At 24.9% G+C, this 20,834-nt stretch overlaps 1 protein-coding gene across 2 annotated transcripts in view; it reads left to right on the top strand.

Moving 5' to 3' along the window:
* The first annotated feature begins 1,684 nt into the window (after positions 1-1,684).
* The window catches only part of LOC111619409 (T-cell leukemia homeobox protein 3-like), a 30,650-nt gene continuing 11,500 nt past the window's right edge, over positions 1,685-20,834 (top strand). The window contains exons 1-2 of one of the 2 annotated variants that reach the window (XM_023361112.1): positions 1,685-2,236; positions 14,510-14,741. In XM_023361112.1, coding sequence (XP_023216880.1) covers positions 1,765-2,236; positions 14,510-14,741 — 704 coding nt within the window. In that variant the 5' untranslated portion in view covers positions 1,685-1,764. Of the gene's footprint in view, positions 2,237-14,488; positions 14,742-20,834 lie in introns of both variants that reach the window. The other variant, XM_023361111.1, reaches the window with a different exon arrangement.

The raw sequence follows: 20,834 nt of genomic DNA, 5'->3' as shown, positions 1-20,834 counted from the left end.
CAATATTAACTGCTGTTTTCACGAGAGGTAGATAATGTTTGTACACCGAGTTGTCGCCACATGAAACGTCGAAAAGTCCTATCGTGCCCCATTATAAGCCACGTGCAGCACGTGTCGTGATGGAGAAGCACCATCTGGATCCTCCCGCCTCCACCTGGTTGTTGGATTAGGGATGAAACAAAGCATGACAGTTTTGGGTGAACGGCGTACTCTACCAATAACGATGACACTAATTGCTTCTTTGAGTACCTGATCAACATTTAAACAGTAACTTCGTCATTATTAACCCTTAAAGTGCATTCTATAAATTATCTAAGCAATTGCAATTCACGTTTTAAATTTTAAAATAAAGCTATTTATTTTTATTCTCCTTACAATCTATAAATTTTTCTTTACTGGAACATATCTAGTACCGAACCAATTAATTTTTTAAAAACTTTACATGAACAATATTTTACTCCTGCACTTATCTAATTTTAAAAAATTAATAACTAAAGCTATTTACAAAATTCTAAATATATGTAAGCCCTATTAAAACATTGTATAATATGTTTTTTGCTCTTACTAAAACAATAGTTAGGATAAAGTACTATCTTATAATTCGTTCCGCTCATCTTTTAATAATTTATGATAGTTGAAATGTAAATTTACGTCAGCAAAGCAGGACGACAGTTTGAAATCTTTCAACAATTTTTAGTCGTACATTCTCAAATATTTATAAGAAATGGAAGTTGATGGATGAGAAGAGTTGACTAGAAAAAGGATATTTTTCTTGATTCATCTCTCGAATCTAAATTTCTAATTTTTTTATAATAATTCACTTATTAATTATGATTATTATATAATAAAAATCAATATTAATTAATGTAGAGTTTTTAGTAAGAGTAATTATTAATAAATAAAAATAGTTAATTTTTTTATTTTTAAAACTCGCTAGAATTTTTCTTAAAATTAAAATTTCTTAAAGTATGATATTAGTGACATTAATACGGCTTATTTTATATTTTAGCTAAAAAAGTAAGTTATTTCTATAAATAATAAATAAACGTCGATTATATTTTTTGCTTTTAACCAATTAAGATAAATAGAAAAGTTGAGATGTTCCCTTCATCAACAATAAAAAATGTCTTATAAAAATAAATTTAGAAATATAAATTGATTTATAAAATTATTAATTAAAGTTAAACTACATTCTTACATTCTACAAACATTATAAAAAATTATTTATTTACAAGAAAAATGAAATAAACAAACAAATTAAGTTTAAAACGCTGATGATTAATTTTCATTTTATTTTCCTGACAAATTCCGACCTACCTACCTAGATTAAGAGGAACCGATTATCTTTTCCCTTAACCTAAGTGTGAGTAGCCGCAGGAAAAAAGTAAAAAAAAGAAAAAGGAGACAAACAAATTTGTCGTAGTCACTTCATGACCAGTTTCGATGCCACGTTATACAAGTAAAGACGGTTCTTTCCTTATTGTAATAATCAATTGAGTAAAGCCAACGAATTCCCGGTATTCCCGCTGTACAATCACAATTTTGGGCGGAGTCAACTACTTCCTCCGTAATTGCTTACCGGATCCAGTTCAGTCGGTGTCATCCAATAGCAGCAAAGATCCGTCAGATCTATCCCAAAGCAACGGAGAGGTTCGGCAAGTCAGGTTGTTCGGCCTGTAGACGGGATTATATTACGCCACTTTGTTTTTGTCGCAAGTGTAGGAAGTTCTGGTGTGTCCTTTCGGAGATGTTGGACCACTGACGATGGACGAAACTGTTGAACAGAGACCCGTGTCGGCGTCGAGTCTCGATCTGACTGGTAGTAAGTCGCCCGACGGCACTTCTTCACCTTCTTCGCCTCAACAATGTTCGAAACCTAAGCTTTCTTTTAGCATTAGTAGATTATTAGGTAAAGACAGAGACGATAAGAAGGATGATTCTTCGTCTTCTTCGTTTGACGATTCGTGTACTCAATGTGAAACGTATAGGGGTGGTTGTTACGGGGGTCTTTCGCCTCCTATCACTACTAGCACCTCTTCTCCAGTTACTAGATTGGGACAAACGTACTTGGGGGACAAGTTTGTATTAAATGCGACCACCTACGATCCTCTTCAAGGTGGTGGAAATGGGACTGTCATTCGCGTGCCGGCCCACAGGCCTACTCCATTATCGTACGCTTCGGCTTTTCCATGGATGGGCCACGCTACTCAAGGTCTGGTAAAGGATAGAGTTCCAGGTAAGTCTAATTTTTCAAGATAATTTAAGTCAAATTTATTCTAAATATATAAGATTTTCGTAAATTTTCTCATATTAATTTTCAACAGAGTAATATTTTCATTTTCTGTATATCTTAACTAACCGGATCTAATTTAGACTTAGCCTATAGGTGTAACTTGATAAGGTCCCTGATAGAATTTTGACTTATAGAATTTTTCCCGAAATGTTGATGCAATAAAATTATCAATTAGCATTTAAAAACGATTACAGTGATGAATATTAGAGTCGCATTTTTTGCTGTTTAATTAAAGCTAAATCAACTCATCCTTACGCAAAACACGATGTATATTAATCCTAATAGCAAATTAAGAGAGAGAAATGAAGTGTAGGCGTTTAATTTCCCGAACTTAGGTCCTATTAAAAAAAGCACCATTCACTTAAAGGTGCTAAATATATTTTAATTACCAGCTTGAATACAATTAACATATCTTTGCCAGCAATTAAAAAAATAATATGAATTAATTTTCTCTTTAGTATGAAAAATATCCTCATTTTCAACAACAAAATACTTAAATCTTTATCAGCTAATTAACTTATAATAATTATTATCGATAATAATTTTGTTAAGAAGAAACTTTCGCTTAAATTTCAATTCTAATTTATTAAAGATACATAAAATTAGAAATTAAATACTTATGTAACTCATAATTCCCGTTGATGTAAAATCTTTTAGTTTATTTTTTATAAGCTTAATTCATAATTATAGACAAAATATATGATTAAAGACTTATAAAGTAACTTTATATAGAATAAATCAAGTGTAAAATATATATTTTAAACAACATTTTAAATAGTTTATATTTCGTTTTAAAATATTTATATTTAATTTATAAAAGTATTAAATAGTAGAAGAGATTAATATTAATTAATCTTATAAAAATAGAGAAATAATATTGAGTTTTAAATTATTTATAAACATTTTTACAAAATATTTACATTTTTTTTAAAGGTTTTATATCTTAAAGAGTTGAGAAAGAACCATTAAAAGATAATGTATATATAATATTTTTTTCTTAAAAAGTCAAAATTTTGAAGATATAAATAAAGAAAAACTTTAAAAAAATTGCTTTAATTATTAGCCAAATTGCACATCAATTATAAAAATAATATTCTAAGACGTTTTTATTAATTAATTTATAATAAATCGCATTTTTTTAAATATAAAAAAATTAATAATGAATAAACATATTTATGTTAATTGTTATTAATTTGTTAAGGATTTAATCCATAATTTTATCATTTCGGCATTAAAATTATTTAAGAAACTATTAAGAATATTTTTGTTCAAATATTGACTGCAGACAAGTTGGCCTTAGCTTTAGAAGATGCCTATTTAGCTGGGAGGGAGAATGTTTGAATAATCGATTCACTAACGGATAAAATAAAATATAACAGATACCTGTGGTGACACTAACAACACCATTTGCTAAAGTAAATCTTCTTGGATAAGATATGCTTCTACACCCCTCCGAGTATTTGCTTGTAAAAGCATCTCTTGTAAATTTTAGATAAGAAATTATACAAAAACACAAATCTGTAAATGCGAATGCATTTTTTATAAATGCTTATACGATTATTCTAGGGATGCCTACGAGTTTTGTGACGAATTTGTATGTTTTAAACGTGTTATTTATATACATTTTTCCTCCGTAATAATATTTTCTTTTCAGATTTCATTAAAATTTTCCAATATTTATCTTTAAAAAATAGTCATTGCACAGCCTAAAATATTTAAATTTTCAAATATTAATGCCTGAAAATCTCAGATTTAAATCTATAATTTTTGAAATAAATCTTTTTTTTTTTTTTTTTTTTTAAATCACGAAATTAAAATTTATTCAAGTATAAAATGCTACATTAATCATTGACTGTTAATAAATCCAATTTATATAATTTTTCTTTTCCTAAAGTAGATATTCAGTCTTTCNAGTAAGCTTCTTACTGATTAAATATTACTCTACAAATATATAAAAGCTTTTATAAATAAACCTTATATATTATTAATTATTAATTAAATATCAAATTTCATATATTTTTACATTTATTAAAACTAAAATTAAAGAATTAATTTCTAAATAAATTTCTAGATAATAATAGATGTTCAAATTGGATTTAAAAAATTGTCTTAGAATTATCTAAGATTCCATATTTTTACACTACATTTTAGCTGATTTTTTACCACTTTTTTTATTTAGATATCGATCAAAAAAATTAATGTCGAACAATCTCGTGAAACTTCACCTAAAACACTAAAAAAATACGTGATTAATGTCTTCCCATCATCACTCTTAATCCACTTTCTCAACACGTAATGATTTCTTGTGCTCTCTTGCTGTCTCGGTGGCAAAATATTTTTCTAAATAAAGAAGAAATTAGTTTATATTTTATACCAATAAATTTTATAAAATCAATTTTTATATTAAAATCAATATAATTATAAATCATGTTTCAAATTCTTTATATCGATTAGCGTGTTTAGTATTGAATTCGATTCAGAAGTCATGACAATTATTTAAATATGAATTATTATTTTTTATTATTTAAATTAATAAAATATGTATTACAATAAACAAGAAAAAAACTTTTAATTTATGCAATATACAATTCAATTAGTGTACTACTGTTCTAATTCTAATAAATTTCAACCACACCTAGTCGACCTGCTAAAAAACTCTTACAAATTATGAAAATTATATTATTTTAAAACATGTTTTTATAATTAATAATAACTTATCAGAATATAATAAAAGTTTTAAAAAATAATTTAAAAAAATTTATATAGATTTGTTATTATGGACCGGATACAAAATTTAGAATTTCTTAATAAAACAAGTAGAATTTAACCTATATTTTTATAAAATTATATATGATTTTTTTTTAAATTAATATAAATAATTATAAAAACAGCTTATTTACCTATTATCTATATTTTAATTTATATTAATAATTATATAAAATACTCGTAATTAAGCTGAAACAGGTCTTCTTAATTACATGTTTTAATCTAGTTTCAGATCGTGAATTATATTTAAAAAAACTTGAAAATTATTTTTTAAAATGTGTAAATTCTACATTTTAAATCAGATATTTTGAAGATTATCATTAAAATTAAAGTTTAAAAAATGAAGAATGCTTAATAAGTTAATAAAATGTTTTTGATCTATTCGTATAGTCTTTATAATATCCTATTTTATGTTGTAATTATAGTTTTTTTTACAATTAATTTACAAGATTTACATTATTGTATTGAGCAGTAGAGAAAATTGAAGTAAGTGGCGAATCGCTGCATAATACAGACCCCATAATCGATTGGCCATACCATATACAATTTTGATGTTTACGAGAGTTTGGATGCATCAGAAGTTTATTACTCTACTACACCATTATATATTACAGTCTTTTTATATCGGCAACGATCAGCGAAAGAAGCTCTGAGTTATTTTGCATTGACTGCAACCATCCACTTTCTTTGCATTTAAGTGGTTCATCTAACAGAATGGTAGCACGTAAAATATTACCGAATTGCTGAATGTGATAAAATATTGGCGTTGGAAATGCAGAGTAACCGTTATTTTTCTTAAACACATCGTTTATTTCACACCAGATGAAGAATCATGAGACATATATGGGAAGTTGATTTCCTTTTGAAGAACCATGTTATACGATCTGATGAGAAACAGATTCGCAATACTGCGCTCCTACGTCGCTTCTTTCTACTTCACATATCCCATTCAACGAATGATGGATGTGCTGTTCGTTTTTCTTTTTGCCTCCTTACAAAATTTCTAAGATATTCTATACATATTTTTTTTATTCTTAGCGTTGCCTGGATGTTTCTTTTACTGATTGATCTTTAGATGAGATATTTTAAATGGCTTCCAATTGGAAATCTGTATAAAGTCAATCTATATAAAATCTATATTGAATTCGGCTTTTGATGCAAAATTCGAAAAATTATGTAAGCTTGAAAATATTTTTCTCCATTTTTTTTAATATATACATAAAAATGAAAATTGTTTAATGGGTAGATCTATATCTTAATAACATAACCTGATAATCTGTTTTACTTTATACTATCTGCTTTTTGATGCCTGTTTCTAGACATAATGGTTATTTCTAAGATTTTTTTTCAAAGTTTATCCTTTTATTTAAACCTTTATGATAGAGAAATTTATTTTATTTTATACCCAGATTTAAATTATTCATCTGTCTCTTGCTACTAATAGTTCTGTAGATTATTTCCTAAGTTAATTGCAGTTAAACTAAAGCTATAACAACGAAAGTGAAGCAGATGTTTTTGTGTTTTTTATTTTATCGTTATTGTCATTTTACGCATGAGCTTCCGAGAGGAACAAAATTTTATTGATAATAATTAAAAATTATACTATTTGAAATTCAAGAATTTTTCACCTGTCGTTGACTGTTTACATTTCATTATTGCTTCATTTTCTGGCTGTTCTCGTTGATTAAGTTACATTTAATTTATTTTCTTTCGTGTTAAAAATTCCTAAAGATAATATTCTAATAAAGAAATAATAAAAGTAAAAAAAGTGATTTCGATAATTAAAAGGTTACAGACTACGATATTTAATTGAGTTCTTCGAGGATAATTAGTTTCATTATGATTCTTATAAGCGCAAGACTAAATCTTTAAACATAATTAAAGATATTCATAAAAGGATTTTTTCATATAAACACGATTTGTAAAATTTTTATTATTTTTTTTTAAATATTTTAATAAATTTGATTACACTTTACTTAAATACCATTAAAGTTTAAAATATAATTTTAATTTCGGATGTTTTTAAGAAATTAAACGTAAACGGAACGTTAAAATATCAGTAAAAAAATTAGAATAATAATTTAAAAACTGAATAATTAATAACTTTAAAACTAATTAAATAAATATTTAAAATTTAACTGCAACTCATTAATTTAAATATTGAATATTTAAATTTTGATTTAAATATTTAATATTGGAATAGAGAATTTAATTTTTTAATTTCGTAATTTTTCATTAAAAAATAAAGTATTATTTATTTTGTCTTTTAATTATTTGGTGAAAAATTATTAAAAATCATAAATTATTCAAAGAAAATTATTAAGAACATCTTCATAGGCCCATAAAATACATTTCAATCTAAAATATTTTGAAATTCAATATATTCAGTCGAATCCTATATATAATTTTATTATCTTTGATGTAAACAAAAAGGAATTTTAAAGATTATTTAAATAAAAATATTTATTAGTTAATTTTTTTCATATATATCGTATATTTTACGATTTACAAGAGACATTTTAACAAAGACAATCGACGCCATTTAATTGAGAGTTAGAAAATAGAAAATGCAGTTTTTGGACTTCCACATGGTCAATAACCCACAATAAGTATCTTTAAGCTCAATCTTTAGACGATTTGATTCGCTCTATTGGACAACGAAATTGTTTTAGATTTATTGTTTTACAAACAGTCAATTATTCAAGGACTGATATTCTAGTAATTCTTTTTTTTTCCTTTGAGCCTATTATTATAGTAATATTTGATGAAAAATAGTTATTTACAATAGCTTTTTATTAAGGTCTTAATATGTAAAAATTTTTCAAGGCAATTTCAGCGGAATCTCGTTTATTGTTGTGTATATACACTGAATAGGCATACGAGTTTGGTTTTCTCAGATAACCTTATAATAGGGACTTATCTAAGAAAAGGCTAAAGTTGAGATTTTACAACATCTCATAACTGTGACCTTGTGGGACAATGAGTACATTGTCTCGTGACAAACACGAGAAGGGGATTTATATGCCTCTGGGTCCATCGGATGGTTTTGTAGAGGCCCTACTATTGCTAAGGTATTAATTTACCACCAAACCTCTGTAAATGGGTCTTTTACTTTCTCATTGATCATAAATTAATTGTTGAATTATTTCCTGGTATGGACATAATTAATTTTCTTGCATGGTTGTGGAGATTTATTATGAACGAATCTATATTAATTCTATCTAGTACCTGTAAAATTGATACAGAAATAATCGAAATGTTTTTGCAAATGTTTGAGTTGGTTTATCTTAAAGACAACGAATTAATAAAGGTTAAAAGATTAACAATGAATATAATCTATGCTTATTTAGAATAATGTTTTTACGATGTATACCAAGATAAAAAGTTTAAAAAAAACTTTAATTTTGCTGTCAAATGCTTGAAATTATATAGAAATAATAATCCTCTTATATAAAAAAAGAATTAAAGAAGCGTAAAATATATTTTAGTAATTCTTAAACAAGAAAAATATTCCTTATAAATGAATCAGAGATAAAGTTTATATAACTATTTATCTATATATTATTGATAATATTATCTTCCACGATAAAAATTAGTTTTATACTTAATAATTTCTGAAATAAAATAATATTTTTTAATATTTTATTTGTTGCTTTCTTTTAATGGCGAATTTAATTAATTAATTATTATATTTAAAATAAAAATCTTATTAAATTACATTTAAAATTCTTAAAACGCTAATTTTATTTCTCGATAAACAGTTAAAAGTTCAAAATTAACAATAATCAAATGTAAGATAATTTGTTTTTGTTTAATATTTAAAAAAATCTATACAAGATTTAATATCTATAAAATTCTTCATCGTCTATCAGTTATTTAAATTAAATAAATGTTTTTTTTTTATAAATTAATTTTTTTAGTTAATTTATTCATAATTTTATCAGTTTTATCTATTTTATGTAAGCTTAAAGGTTTATAACTGAATACATTCGGAAGATAAATTAAACAACGTTATCTTTAAATAATCTAATAATTAAAATTCAATTGAATTCAGTTATTGATTAATCGCTAAATAATATAATTTTTTTTAAAATTAAATTAATATGTATAAAAAAAATAATTTAAAATCAAAATCAATCGTGAGAATTTAAAAAAGAAAAAAAAAACCTAAACAGATCCTTCATTTATGAAAATGAAAATCGGGGTGAAAATATTTAACATATTCAATAAGTGGTCCTTTTAGAAACCGGACATGTTTTTCTACTTGAAAGAGCATTGAATTATTCACCTGACATTCTATTTAAACGGTTACATAGATACTTTACTTTGGGGGTTGAGCAAAAACGAGATTGACCATGACATTATTGTTCATACAGTCAAAATCAATAGGGCCTATAAGTCTCTCAAGAATTCATTCAGCTTCAGGCTATGTGATATTTTTTTTTTCATTTATTTATTTTTTTAAAACAGAACTGTCCTATTTCTCACCTTATTTATCCTTCGATCTATCTTATTGTCTATCTTGACACCATCGGTGCCAAGTATTCTTAATTAGATGTTAGCATGATAGCCGTTTAGAAATGAGGTCACTATTTTTCCATATTTATGAAATTTTGAAAACCTATAATTAATGTTTTGAAGGTTTATTAAAATTATTTTAAATAGTTCAATGTTAAATTTTCTTCTTCTTTATATTATTGTTGTAAATAGCCGAAAGTTTAACGATCTGTAAACCATAAACAATAATATAAAAGAAAAATATTCAATGGTCTGTAACTTAAATGATAAAATTTCATTATTAATTTTAATGCTAAATAATTAAATTTAACATATATTTTAATATTTTATTTACAATTATTTCTTAATTTTTAAGAAATATTTAAAATGCTAACCGTAACTAATAACCGTAACCGATATTATTCGATATAAATCTATTATAACTTTTATAGATCTGTTTTAGAAATGTATTATAATGGATTAATGTAACGGAGAAATCTTTTAGATTTAAATTAAAATAACAGTTTAATTTAAAAAAAAAATTAAAATTATAAAATTTATTATTTCTATAAAAGTATAAATTCATAACAGTTTAGATAAGGTAGCCGTTAACTAGTTTATAAATTATTGTTCATATTTTACTATTGAATTCTTTGTAAAAACTTTTACTTTGTTCACAATAATAGAAAGATCATTTATAATAAATTTACTTTTAAAAAAGTATAAATCATATTATATATTTACAACTTATATTTCAATTTTTAAAGCTATTTGCTAATAAATTTTTGTAAAAATAACTGTTTAATTTTTTTAATTATAAGCCCAAAGTAAGTTCTAAAAATTCAAGAAATATTAAAATAGGCTATAACTAAAAGAATTTCCCGTTATACTGCTCTATGCTAATATATTCCTTATAGTCATACAAGTTATAATAGATCTAATTAAGAGTACATAACAATTAAAAGTCTGCGTAAACGTTAAGAAAAATTGTAAATAAAACATTAAATATATATTAACTAAAAAATCCCCATTAAATTATAGGCCTTTGAGAATTTTTATGACAATATTGTTTATAATTTAAATAGGCTATATTTAAACTTAATTTAAAAATTTACATTAAAGCAGATACTATTTAGTTTAAATGGTTACACAATTAAGGGTGTAAAACAATGATAATTTTTCTAATAGAACATATTATTATTCATTGCGAAATTTATTATTTAAAATCATTGAAAAAATATATAAAAATATGCGTCTTTACCTTAATTTATTGAGTTGCTTTAGAACGAAAAGCTTGAAATTGTTTGAGAGTGAAATTATAAAAGGCCTAAGTGTTATAGAGTAGCTAAATAAAAATTTATCTAGAAAGAATTAAAATCGTCATCAATTACTCAATTCTAAGACAGTATAAAATGTATATTTGATGTAGATAAATCTAGAAAACTTAAACTTAAATTTAACGTATGTTAATATCTAGAAAATTAGTGAAAGTTATTGTTGAAATCTTATTTGTCACTATAACAGAATAACCTATAGCAACATATTTTTCTTAACAGTACTGTCATGAAATAATATTTATGCTGTAAATTTGTTATTATTTTTTTAATTATAAGCCCAAAGTAAGTTCTAAAAATTCAAGAAATATTAAAATAGGCTATAACTAAAAGAATTTCCCGTTATACTGCTCTATGCTAATATATTCCTTATAGTCATACAAGTTATAATAGATCTAATTAAGAGTACATAACAATTAAAAGTCTGCGTAAACGTTAAGAAAAATTGTAAATAAAACATTAAATATATATTAACTAAAAAATCCCCATTAAATTATAGGCCTTTGAGAATTTTTATGACAATATTGTTTATAATTTAAATAGGCTATATTTAAACTTAATTTAAAAATTTACATTAAAGCAGATACTATTTAGTTTAAATGGTTACACAATTAAGGGTGTAAAACAATGATAATTTTTCTAATAGAACATATTATTATTCATTGCGAAATTTATTATTTAAAATCATTGAAAAAATATATAAAAATATGCATACTATGATTATTAAATATATAATTCTTATCAAATAGTATTTTTTTTAAAATTAAATTAATATGTATAAAAAAAATAATTTAAAATCAAAATCAATCGTGAGAATTTAAAAAAGAAAAAAAAAACCTAAACAGATCCTTCATTTATGAAAATGAAAATCGGGGTGAAAATATTTAACATATTCAATAAGTGGTCCTTTTAGAAACCGGACATGTTTTTCTACTTGAAAGAGCATTGAATTATTCACCTGACATTCTATTTAAACGGTTACATAGATACTTTACTTTGGGGGTTGAGCAAAAACGAGATTGACCATGACATTATTGTTCATACAGTCAAAATCAATAGGGCCTATAAGTCTCTCAAGAATTCATTCAGCTTCAGGCTATGTGATATTTTTTTTTTCATTTATTTATTTTTTTAAAACAGAACTGTCCTATTTCTCACCTTATTTATCCTTCGATCTATCTTATTGTCTATCTTGACACCATCGGTGCCAAGTATTCTTAATTAGATGTTAGCATGATAGCCGTTTAGAAATGAGGTCACTATTTTTCCATATTTATGAAATTTTGAAAACCTATAATTAATGTTTTGAAGGTTTATTAAAATTATTTTAAATAGTTCAATGTTAAATTTTCTTCTTCTTTATATTATTGTTGTAAATAGCCGAAAGTTTAACGATCTGTAAACCATAAACAATAATATAAAAGAAAAATATTCAATGGTCTGTAACTTAAATGATAAAATTTCATTATTAATTTTAATGCTAAATAATTAAATTTAACATATATTTTAATATTTTATTTACAATTATTTCTTAATTTTTAAGAAATATTTAAAATGCTAACCGTAACTAATAACCGTAACCGATATTATTCGATATAAATCTATTATAACTTTTATAGATCTGTTTTAGAAATGTATTATAATGGATTAATGTAACGGAGAAATCTTTTAGATTTAAATTAAAATAACAGTTTAATTTAAAAAAAAAATTAAAATTATAAAATTTATTATTTCTATAAAAGTATAAATTCATAACAGTTTAGATAAGGTAGCCGTTAACTAGTTTATAAATTATTGTTCATATTTTACTATTGAATTCTTTGTAAAAACTTTTACTTTGTTCACAATAATAGAAAGATCATTTATAATAAATTTACTTTTAAAAAAGTATAAATCATATTATATATTTACAACTTATATTTCAATTTTTAAAGCTATTTGCTAATAAATTTTTGTAAAAATAACTGTTTAATTTTTTTAATTATAAGCCCAAAGTAAGTTCTAAAAATTCAAGAAATATTAAAATAGGCTATAACTAAAAGAATTTCCCGTTATACTGCTCTATGCTAATATATTCCTTATAGTCATACAAGTTATAATAGATCTAATTAAGAGTACATAACAATTAAAAGTCTGCGTAAACGTTAAGAAAAATTGTAAATAAAACATTAAATATATATTAACTAAAAAATCCCCATTAAATTATAGGCCTTTGAGAATTTTTATGACAATATTGTTTATAATTTAAATAGGCTATATTTAAACTTAATTTAAAAATTTACATTAAAGCAGATACTATTTAGTTTAAATGGTTACACAATTAAGGGTGTAAAACAATGATAATTTTTCTAATAGAACATATTATTATTCATTGCGAAATTTATTATTTAAAATCATTGAAAAAATATATAAAAATATGCGTCTTTACCTTAATTTATTGAGTTGCTTTAGAACGAAAAGCTTGAAATTGTTTGAGAGTGAAATTATAAAAGGCCTAAGTGTTATAGAGTAGCTAAATAAAAATTTATCTAGAAAGAATTAAAATCGTCATCAATTACTCAATTCTAAGACAGTATAAAATGTATATTTGATGTAGATAAATCTAGAAAACTTAAACTTAAATTTAACGTATGTTAATATCTAGAAAATTAGTGAAAGTTATTGTTGAAATCTTATTTGTCACTATAACAGAATAACCTATAGCAACATATTTTTCTTAACAGTACTGTCATGAAATAATATTTATGCTGTAAATTTGTTATTATTTTTTTAATTATAATAATTTTATATAAAAATAGCTTAATAATAACTCTAAAAATTATAATTTAAATTATTAAATTAAGTATAAAGTAATATTTTATTATTATTTTTAGTAAATTCTTAGATTTCTATCTCTTAACATTTCTCGTAATCTTAATTTAGTTTTATCTATTTTATTTGTATTATAAATCAAAAATAAAATGAATTTCGTAAAAATTTTTAAAGATATTTATTCAAAATTCGAGTTAGAATATAACTAATTTTGATTTATTTTCATCTAAACCTAACTTGTTTATATAGAAACCTACAGTATAGATTTTGATAAGTTGCATTGAATCTTTCTTCAGGTCTTTCTAATTGCATTAATATGTAAATGAATTCTATCCGCAACGAATATTCATTGTTTATCTATTTTGCATATCTATTGAAAATAGTAGCCTAGACTCAGAGCATAGATTTTCCTTCTGTAATGATAATGTATAGAGTTGCGTTAATATTATATCTTTCGATCTTTTTATCTCGGTTTATATCCTGTGTAATGTTTATTTAGTTACAAATTATAGGTTTGTTTGTTTCTTGGTTGTTTCTTTGTTCTAAAACTCAATTGTTTCTATTTATATAATTAAAATATTTTCAATCTGAAGTCTTGATTTGGCTTGTCAGTTAAAGAGTAAGCTTTATTTTTTCTGTTTTTTTTTTAATGAATTGTGAGCTGCTTTGCCAAGTTTTTGAAGTGGTATAGATGAAAGTATATTGTTTCTAAAGAATAAAATGAATAATTTTAATATAAAATTATATTATTTTATTTTATTAAAACTATCCAATAACATTCTCGCAGTTCCGTTTTCTTTACCTACAGCTCTTCCACCCGTCGCTCCCAGAAGGATCGGGCATCCTTACCAAAACAGGACACCTCCCAAAAGAAAGAAACCCAGAACGTCGTTCACAAGAATGCAAATATGCGAATTGGAGAAACGTTTTCATAAACAGAAATATTTAGCATCTGCAGAAAGAGCAGCTTTAGCGAAACAGCTAAAAATGACAGATGCTCAGGTTAAGACGTGGTTCCAAAATAGAAGAACGAAATGGAGGTTAGTATTGTCTCAAAATAATTTACTTTTTTGCTTTAATTTTAAGTAGAGAATATCTTTTTAAGATTTAAAAATAGAATAAATTAAATCAATATACGGAAAGTTTATTTCATGGGATTTAAATGGATTTTATACGTTGCTCTCTTATACAATTCTAATACCGTAGAACGTATTGCGTGCAGGCTATTCTAGATTAATTAAATGTTACTTTAAATTTTCATTTTATCGGATTAAACCAAAATTTTAAGATAACCAAAATTATGCTAAAAGTGTTTAATTATTCTATAAAATAAAACAAAACAATTAAGAACTGAAATAAGTCAATTACATTTGGAATCCGAAAGGAAAATCAAATTACAGTAAAGAGTATTGCAGTTTCTAAGTTTATCAAAGCTAAATAAAATAAGTTGATGAAAGATCACCTCTTACTGGATTATATCTTTAAATCAGAAATGTTTCCAATCGAACGTAAGTTTACAAGTTGTGTTTGTCAGAAACGATAGTAATGCTGTCCACAAACACAAACTGTCTTTTCTCCGATGTCTACAAAACATTATTAGTGTTAGACATGTGATAAGAAACATGAGATGATAGCTCATCTTGCTGTATTTACGGAGAAAAATAATAAATTAACCTATCATATAGCCTATTCCTATAATAAGTAAGATAAATACATAGATAATCTATATTGATAAATTTCTCTTATTTTCACTATATATTTTTAGATTAATTTTGAATATTTTGAGTTAGAAATTTAGATAAACCGTAGCCTAATGTATATGTACTGTACTGTACAATTTAAAAAGTTTTAAGTTTAAAAACTGTCTGAAAATAAATTATTATAAATTAAATTATATAATATATCTAGTTTTAAATTTAGGCCTATATAAAACTACTATAAACAGAGCAAAGCGATTTATTAAAATCTAATTTTCCCGTAAATTACATTTTAAATAAGATATAACAAATTTAGATCTATTTTGCTAAAGATTTATATTCTAAATTGTGTATTTTAATATTTATAAATTTATAATTAGCCGTTATTTTCCATATATTCCATTCCGTCGGAAGGTTTTTGGCACATAAGAAAAATAGTCTAATCCTTTCATAATTCATAAAACAGACTTTTGTTTTCGTTAAGTATTACAAATTTATTATACGTGAAATGTTTTGTGGTTGTAGGAAGAGATTTAAGAGCTACATTCTAATTAATAAAATCCTTTAGATTTATACGGGACTTAACAATGTTTTAGTGCATTGGGTCTCGTTGAGTCGGCTTATAATTAATTAATATGCTCATCTGGACGTTGATTAGTGGCTTGTAATTAATAAGATGTAACACATATTAGCGGCAACCTATGTTAGTCATAAACATTGCCTAATTATATCGTGTCTAGCAATACTAGCTTCAACCTGATATCATCCGCGGCATTGAACCTATGCTGTTCATTTCTGTGCTTTCTAAATGCATCAAAGTTAAATTTTTTAAAGGTTTTTCGTTATTTTTTATTTTAATTTTTAATTTTGGAAAGCATTTGCAAGGTGAAAAGTTAATTTTTAGAGTTGTCTGGGGATCAGCGATGTTAATAAGAGCAAAACGATTTAGAGTTCGCTTGATGCGTAACATTTAAATGTTTTGATTTTGTGACAAGTTCTAGATTTAGATATGAATTAATATATCTTCATATATATTATTCAGATTTAATTTTTTAAATCCAGCTTTAAAGGCGTAGATATATCTTAATTATATGAAAACGTTTGCTCAGATCGAACTTATAGGCCTGTTAATGTATAACTTATAAATTAAAATTTATTATTATTTTATTATTTTGAATCATTTAAATTCTACCCACGATACTTTTAAAATTTAAATAGATCCTAACATTTTCTTATTTTTATGTTTAAAGATATAAAACAACTCGAATAGATCTTTATAGGCCTAAAACTAATCAGCAATCAGCGATCGTTTCAAAGGAAAATAATTTAATAAAGCTTTTAAAATATAAATTAAAATACATTATTATTTTATATCTAAGCATTTTAAAACTACATTCAAAATATCTAGAAATTTATAATTTATATTTTTAAAGATTTTTGATATACTAAATCGTTCATTTTTAAGATAATACGCTTTAAGATTAAAATTATTTTATTAAAAAAATTAAAAGGAGGAGTATAAAATAAATGATTTGAGTAGATCTATAATCTTGAATTTGTTCGACATTTATTCTAAATCTAATAAAACTAAATACAGGAATTAAACTCAGCCTAACATAAAATTTTCTATAGCTGACATAGACATATTAAATATTTAAACTTTATTAATAAACTATTAAAAATAAAGCCTACAGGCCTATTAAGAGATGAAATTATAATTTTCAAATCTAGTCACGTCTAAATTAATATACTTATCTAAAAATATTCTTTTGTAAATTAAAAAAAAAAGTGAAGAAACGAGGCAGGAGAATTTTTTTTTTCTTTTAAAAAGAGCAGTCACGATTTACGACGTATTCTCTCTTTATTTACTTAACATCTCCTAATAGCTATACATTTTAATATTAAATTCCGTAGGCAGAAGCATCTCACGTATCACGAAGTACTGTTTTTTTAATTATAGCTACGGCTAAGCTAATTGCTTTCACTTCTTCAACTAATGGAATAGCTCTGGGAGATTTTTGATATTCTGTCTTCCCCTCCTTAAAGTCATTTTAAATATTTATAGGCGGTTTTCGGTCAATTTAGGATCATGTGATTCGATTTGGTCTCTCCCTTACTGTCCCTATTTTCATTTTTTCCTTTCCCCCTTGTAAACGTCTTCAGTGAAAAACGATCGAAAATCTGCCCTTCTTTACAACTACCTTCTATTTGGTTAAATATTTGATGTAGGGAGGGAGAAAACGGTAACCTTCTTGAACCTACATCCTCTCAGGAGATATTATTTGGTAAAAAAGCGTTAAAGTGTCCACTGGTCGTCACTTATTCCTTTATTTAGAAAGCTTACTTCTGATATTTAGTCTATAGGGAATTGCACGTGTTGTTCGCTAAGATTTATCTTGACAAATTCTACAAAACAACATTCGAAATTTTTTACGAAAAATTCTTAGCAATTTAGAAAATCTAAAGATAAAAAATTGCTAAACTCTAATCTATAAAAGTGTTTGAGATCCATTCTATAAAATTAAACGTTGGCCATTTGGATCATGTGAACAGAATTTAGTGTAGCTAACGAGTCCGAGTTTTCCTCTGTCTAAATATTTTTTGCCTTAACTGTAATCGAGATTTACAGTGAATAGTATTTTTTCTTTGTTACATTTGTAGATACGAAAATCTTTCTTATATCTTAAATGGATATTTAGAACTCTATTAAGTTGCAAAATCTTAATCTTTATCAAATCGTGTGGTTTATATATGACATGCTCTTTAGAAGCTCGTTAATGATAGAACTATTAATTTAATTGTTAAAAATATTGATTATCATTTAAATTGTTGTCTACAGAGTTTCTAAATGATTGTTTAAGTACTTTTTTTTATAGGAACCTATAATAAGCAGACTTAAGTTACAATTAATCTTATTCAGACATTTCTTTATGATTATAATACTTGGAAAAGAAGGCATTATTTTTTTTAAAGTTTATATTCAAGTTTTGACTCGTCTAAATAGTATGAAGAATATTTTATGATTTAAAATTTTAATTTTTGTCTCATTTTTATCAAAATAGCNTTATGTGCATCAAATCAAACTAATAAATTATATATTACAAGTTTTATAAGCGTTAAATCAAAAATTACGAATACAATCGAATTGTACTTTTATCTGATATTATCCTTCAAGGTAATCTTATCGTGTATTACAACAAGGACGTATCATATAAAGCTCACCATTTGTCACGATATATTAAGTTAGAACAGATGTAAAATTTATATTTTTTCTAAGAAATTTACTTCATAAAAAAGCTTCACGAAAAACTCGAATTAGTTAGAAAGAAAGAAAAAAAAAATAAGGGAGGAATTCCGAGAAAATCTTTTGTTTACATAGCCGCTCAATACTACATCATCGATACCCCGGGCTAGTTTGATACTAATCATGGCCATTACATGTCGAGACATTAATTGCTTGCAACACTCTGCCGTCTACCCCATTACAGGTTGTAAAAGTTTACGACTTCAAATTGCGCGCTTCTAACTGTTACTTTTTCCTTTCTTTCAACTTGTCATGCAACTTTTGTAGAGAGCATACGTATCTCTTGACGCGTGTCCACTTTATCATTGTCAAATTTCCTTTCCTTTATCCTTTGTTTAGAAATATGTATAAAGATTTTTATAAGATAAATTAAATATATGTAATCAATATATTATATTGATTAATTATTCACATTTTTTTGTATAAAATGTTTTATTTAAAATTGTATAAAGTTCTAACTTGTAAGTGAGAAATTTTCGAGTTAAAATAATCTATAAGTTTATTATAAGATTTTAGAATATATTTCTTAAGTTAAATGACTTTTTTATTACCTTTTTATTTAACTTCTTATTGCTCAACAATGCAACTATTTCTTCTATATATAAAAAAATCTTTTAGCATAAACTACTTCAACCGCACTTCGAAATCTTTCTCTCAAAATTCACAGCAGAACAAAAGTAGATATATATAATTTCTAAAATAAAATAGCTTTAAAAACATTTTATTTTACTTCCTCGATATTAAAAACATCCTAAACATAGAAACACAGAAAGTTATTTCTACTTTTAAACTGTACTCTTCGTCAATCGAACTCTTAAGAGGTGCGATCACCCCTCTCGAATCAAGATTTATTATTTAAGAAAAATGTCATGTGACTTTATTTATGATCTAAGGATCATATTTTAGTAATGAACCCGGCTTACAAGAGTCTAACGATAAAAATTCTTACAGTTTTCTATAGTAAACATTACTTTTTGCCGAACTAAGGTATCCGCTTAAGTCTATACAATTCCGATGTATAAAGAAACAAATCCTATATTGTAATGATAAAAATTTAACACTAAAAGATCTTTAAAGTTCAAGCGATATGCCATTTACCGCGATCTTTATTATAAGTCTAAACATTTGCAAATAGATTGCGTTAACATTAAACTTACTACCGAGTTACTGTCAAGGCTACACAGATTGCTTTGTGTGTGGCCCAGCCTTGATTCTTTACTATCAAAGCCACCGTTTATTTGATGTGTTATGTATTTATACGATTGCTAATAAGACCACCCGCATAATTTGTAGAACGATGACAGCTATTTATAAACATCAAGCCAAATATCATGTTAACTGCGATGATTTGACCAATTCTTGATGCAGAAGAGGCCTACATAATTTAGTTGATGGGAAATTAGATAAGGAAATACAGTTTAGACTAAACTATCTCATTATTTTTATTTTTCTGACGTTTAAAATATAAGAATAATTAAGCTTAAGTAAGCTAATAGTAGAACATATACTGTAATTTATTTATTTAGACTGTCGAGCTTCAACTTGTTATTCTATATTGAGTAGATGCTACTCTCTTTACACGTAGATTAATATCCTTATGTAAGATATTCTAGAAAATAGAAAAGTATAATTTAAAAAAAATGATAGATTCAACAAACATTCAAACCTATAGGCGATATTAATAAATCCGTCTTTTAACCCTATATTTATGTATGACAGAGTGAGTAATAATTAAGGAGCATGAAGATCTAATATGGGAAACGATGTTTGCTTTTAAAGGATCGCACAGTAGACCTGTCACATTACCTGTCATAGGCCATTCAAGGTCAACAGAACCTGTTGTACGCCTAATAAGTTGAATGCTATCATTTCTTTTACTACTTTATTTAAACTTTTATACAGTATATCATTTTTATAAATATTATTTTTTCTATTAACAGATGTATAAATTAAAAGTTTTGTTGCGTTTTCTAAAGAAAATTGACTATTTTTCTTCTTTAAATAAATAAAAAAATTAAAAAATATGTTTGATCTTTGTAATAGGCTTATTTTACTTAAAACATTTATTTAATTTATATATTATAATGTTCAAACTGATAATTCTGTGCAAGAAGGATTCGTTAGTCTATTGT

This window comes from Centruroides sculpturatus, unplaced genomic scaffold, assembly GCF_000671375.1.
Source record: "Centruroides sculpturatus isolate CEXI.00-Female unplaced genomic scaffold, Cexi_2.0 scaffold266, whole genome shotgun sequence".
NCBI classification, from domain to species: domain Eukaryota; kingdom Metazoa; phylum Arthropoda; class Arachnida; order Scorpiones; family Buthidae; genus Centruroides; species Centruroides sculpturatus.
Note: the sequence above shows the minus strand (reverse complement) of the source record. Positions and strands in the feature narration are given on the sequence as shown.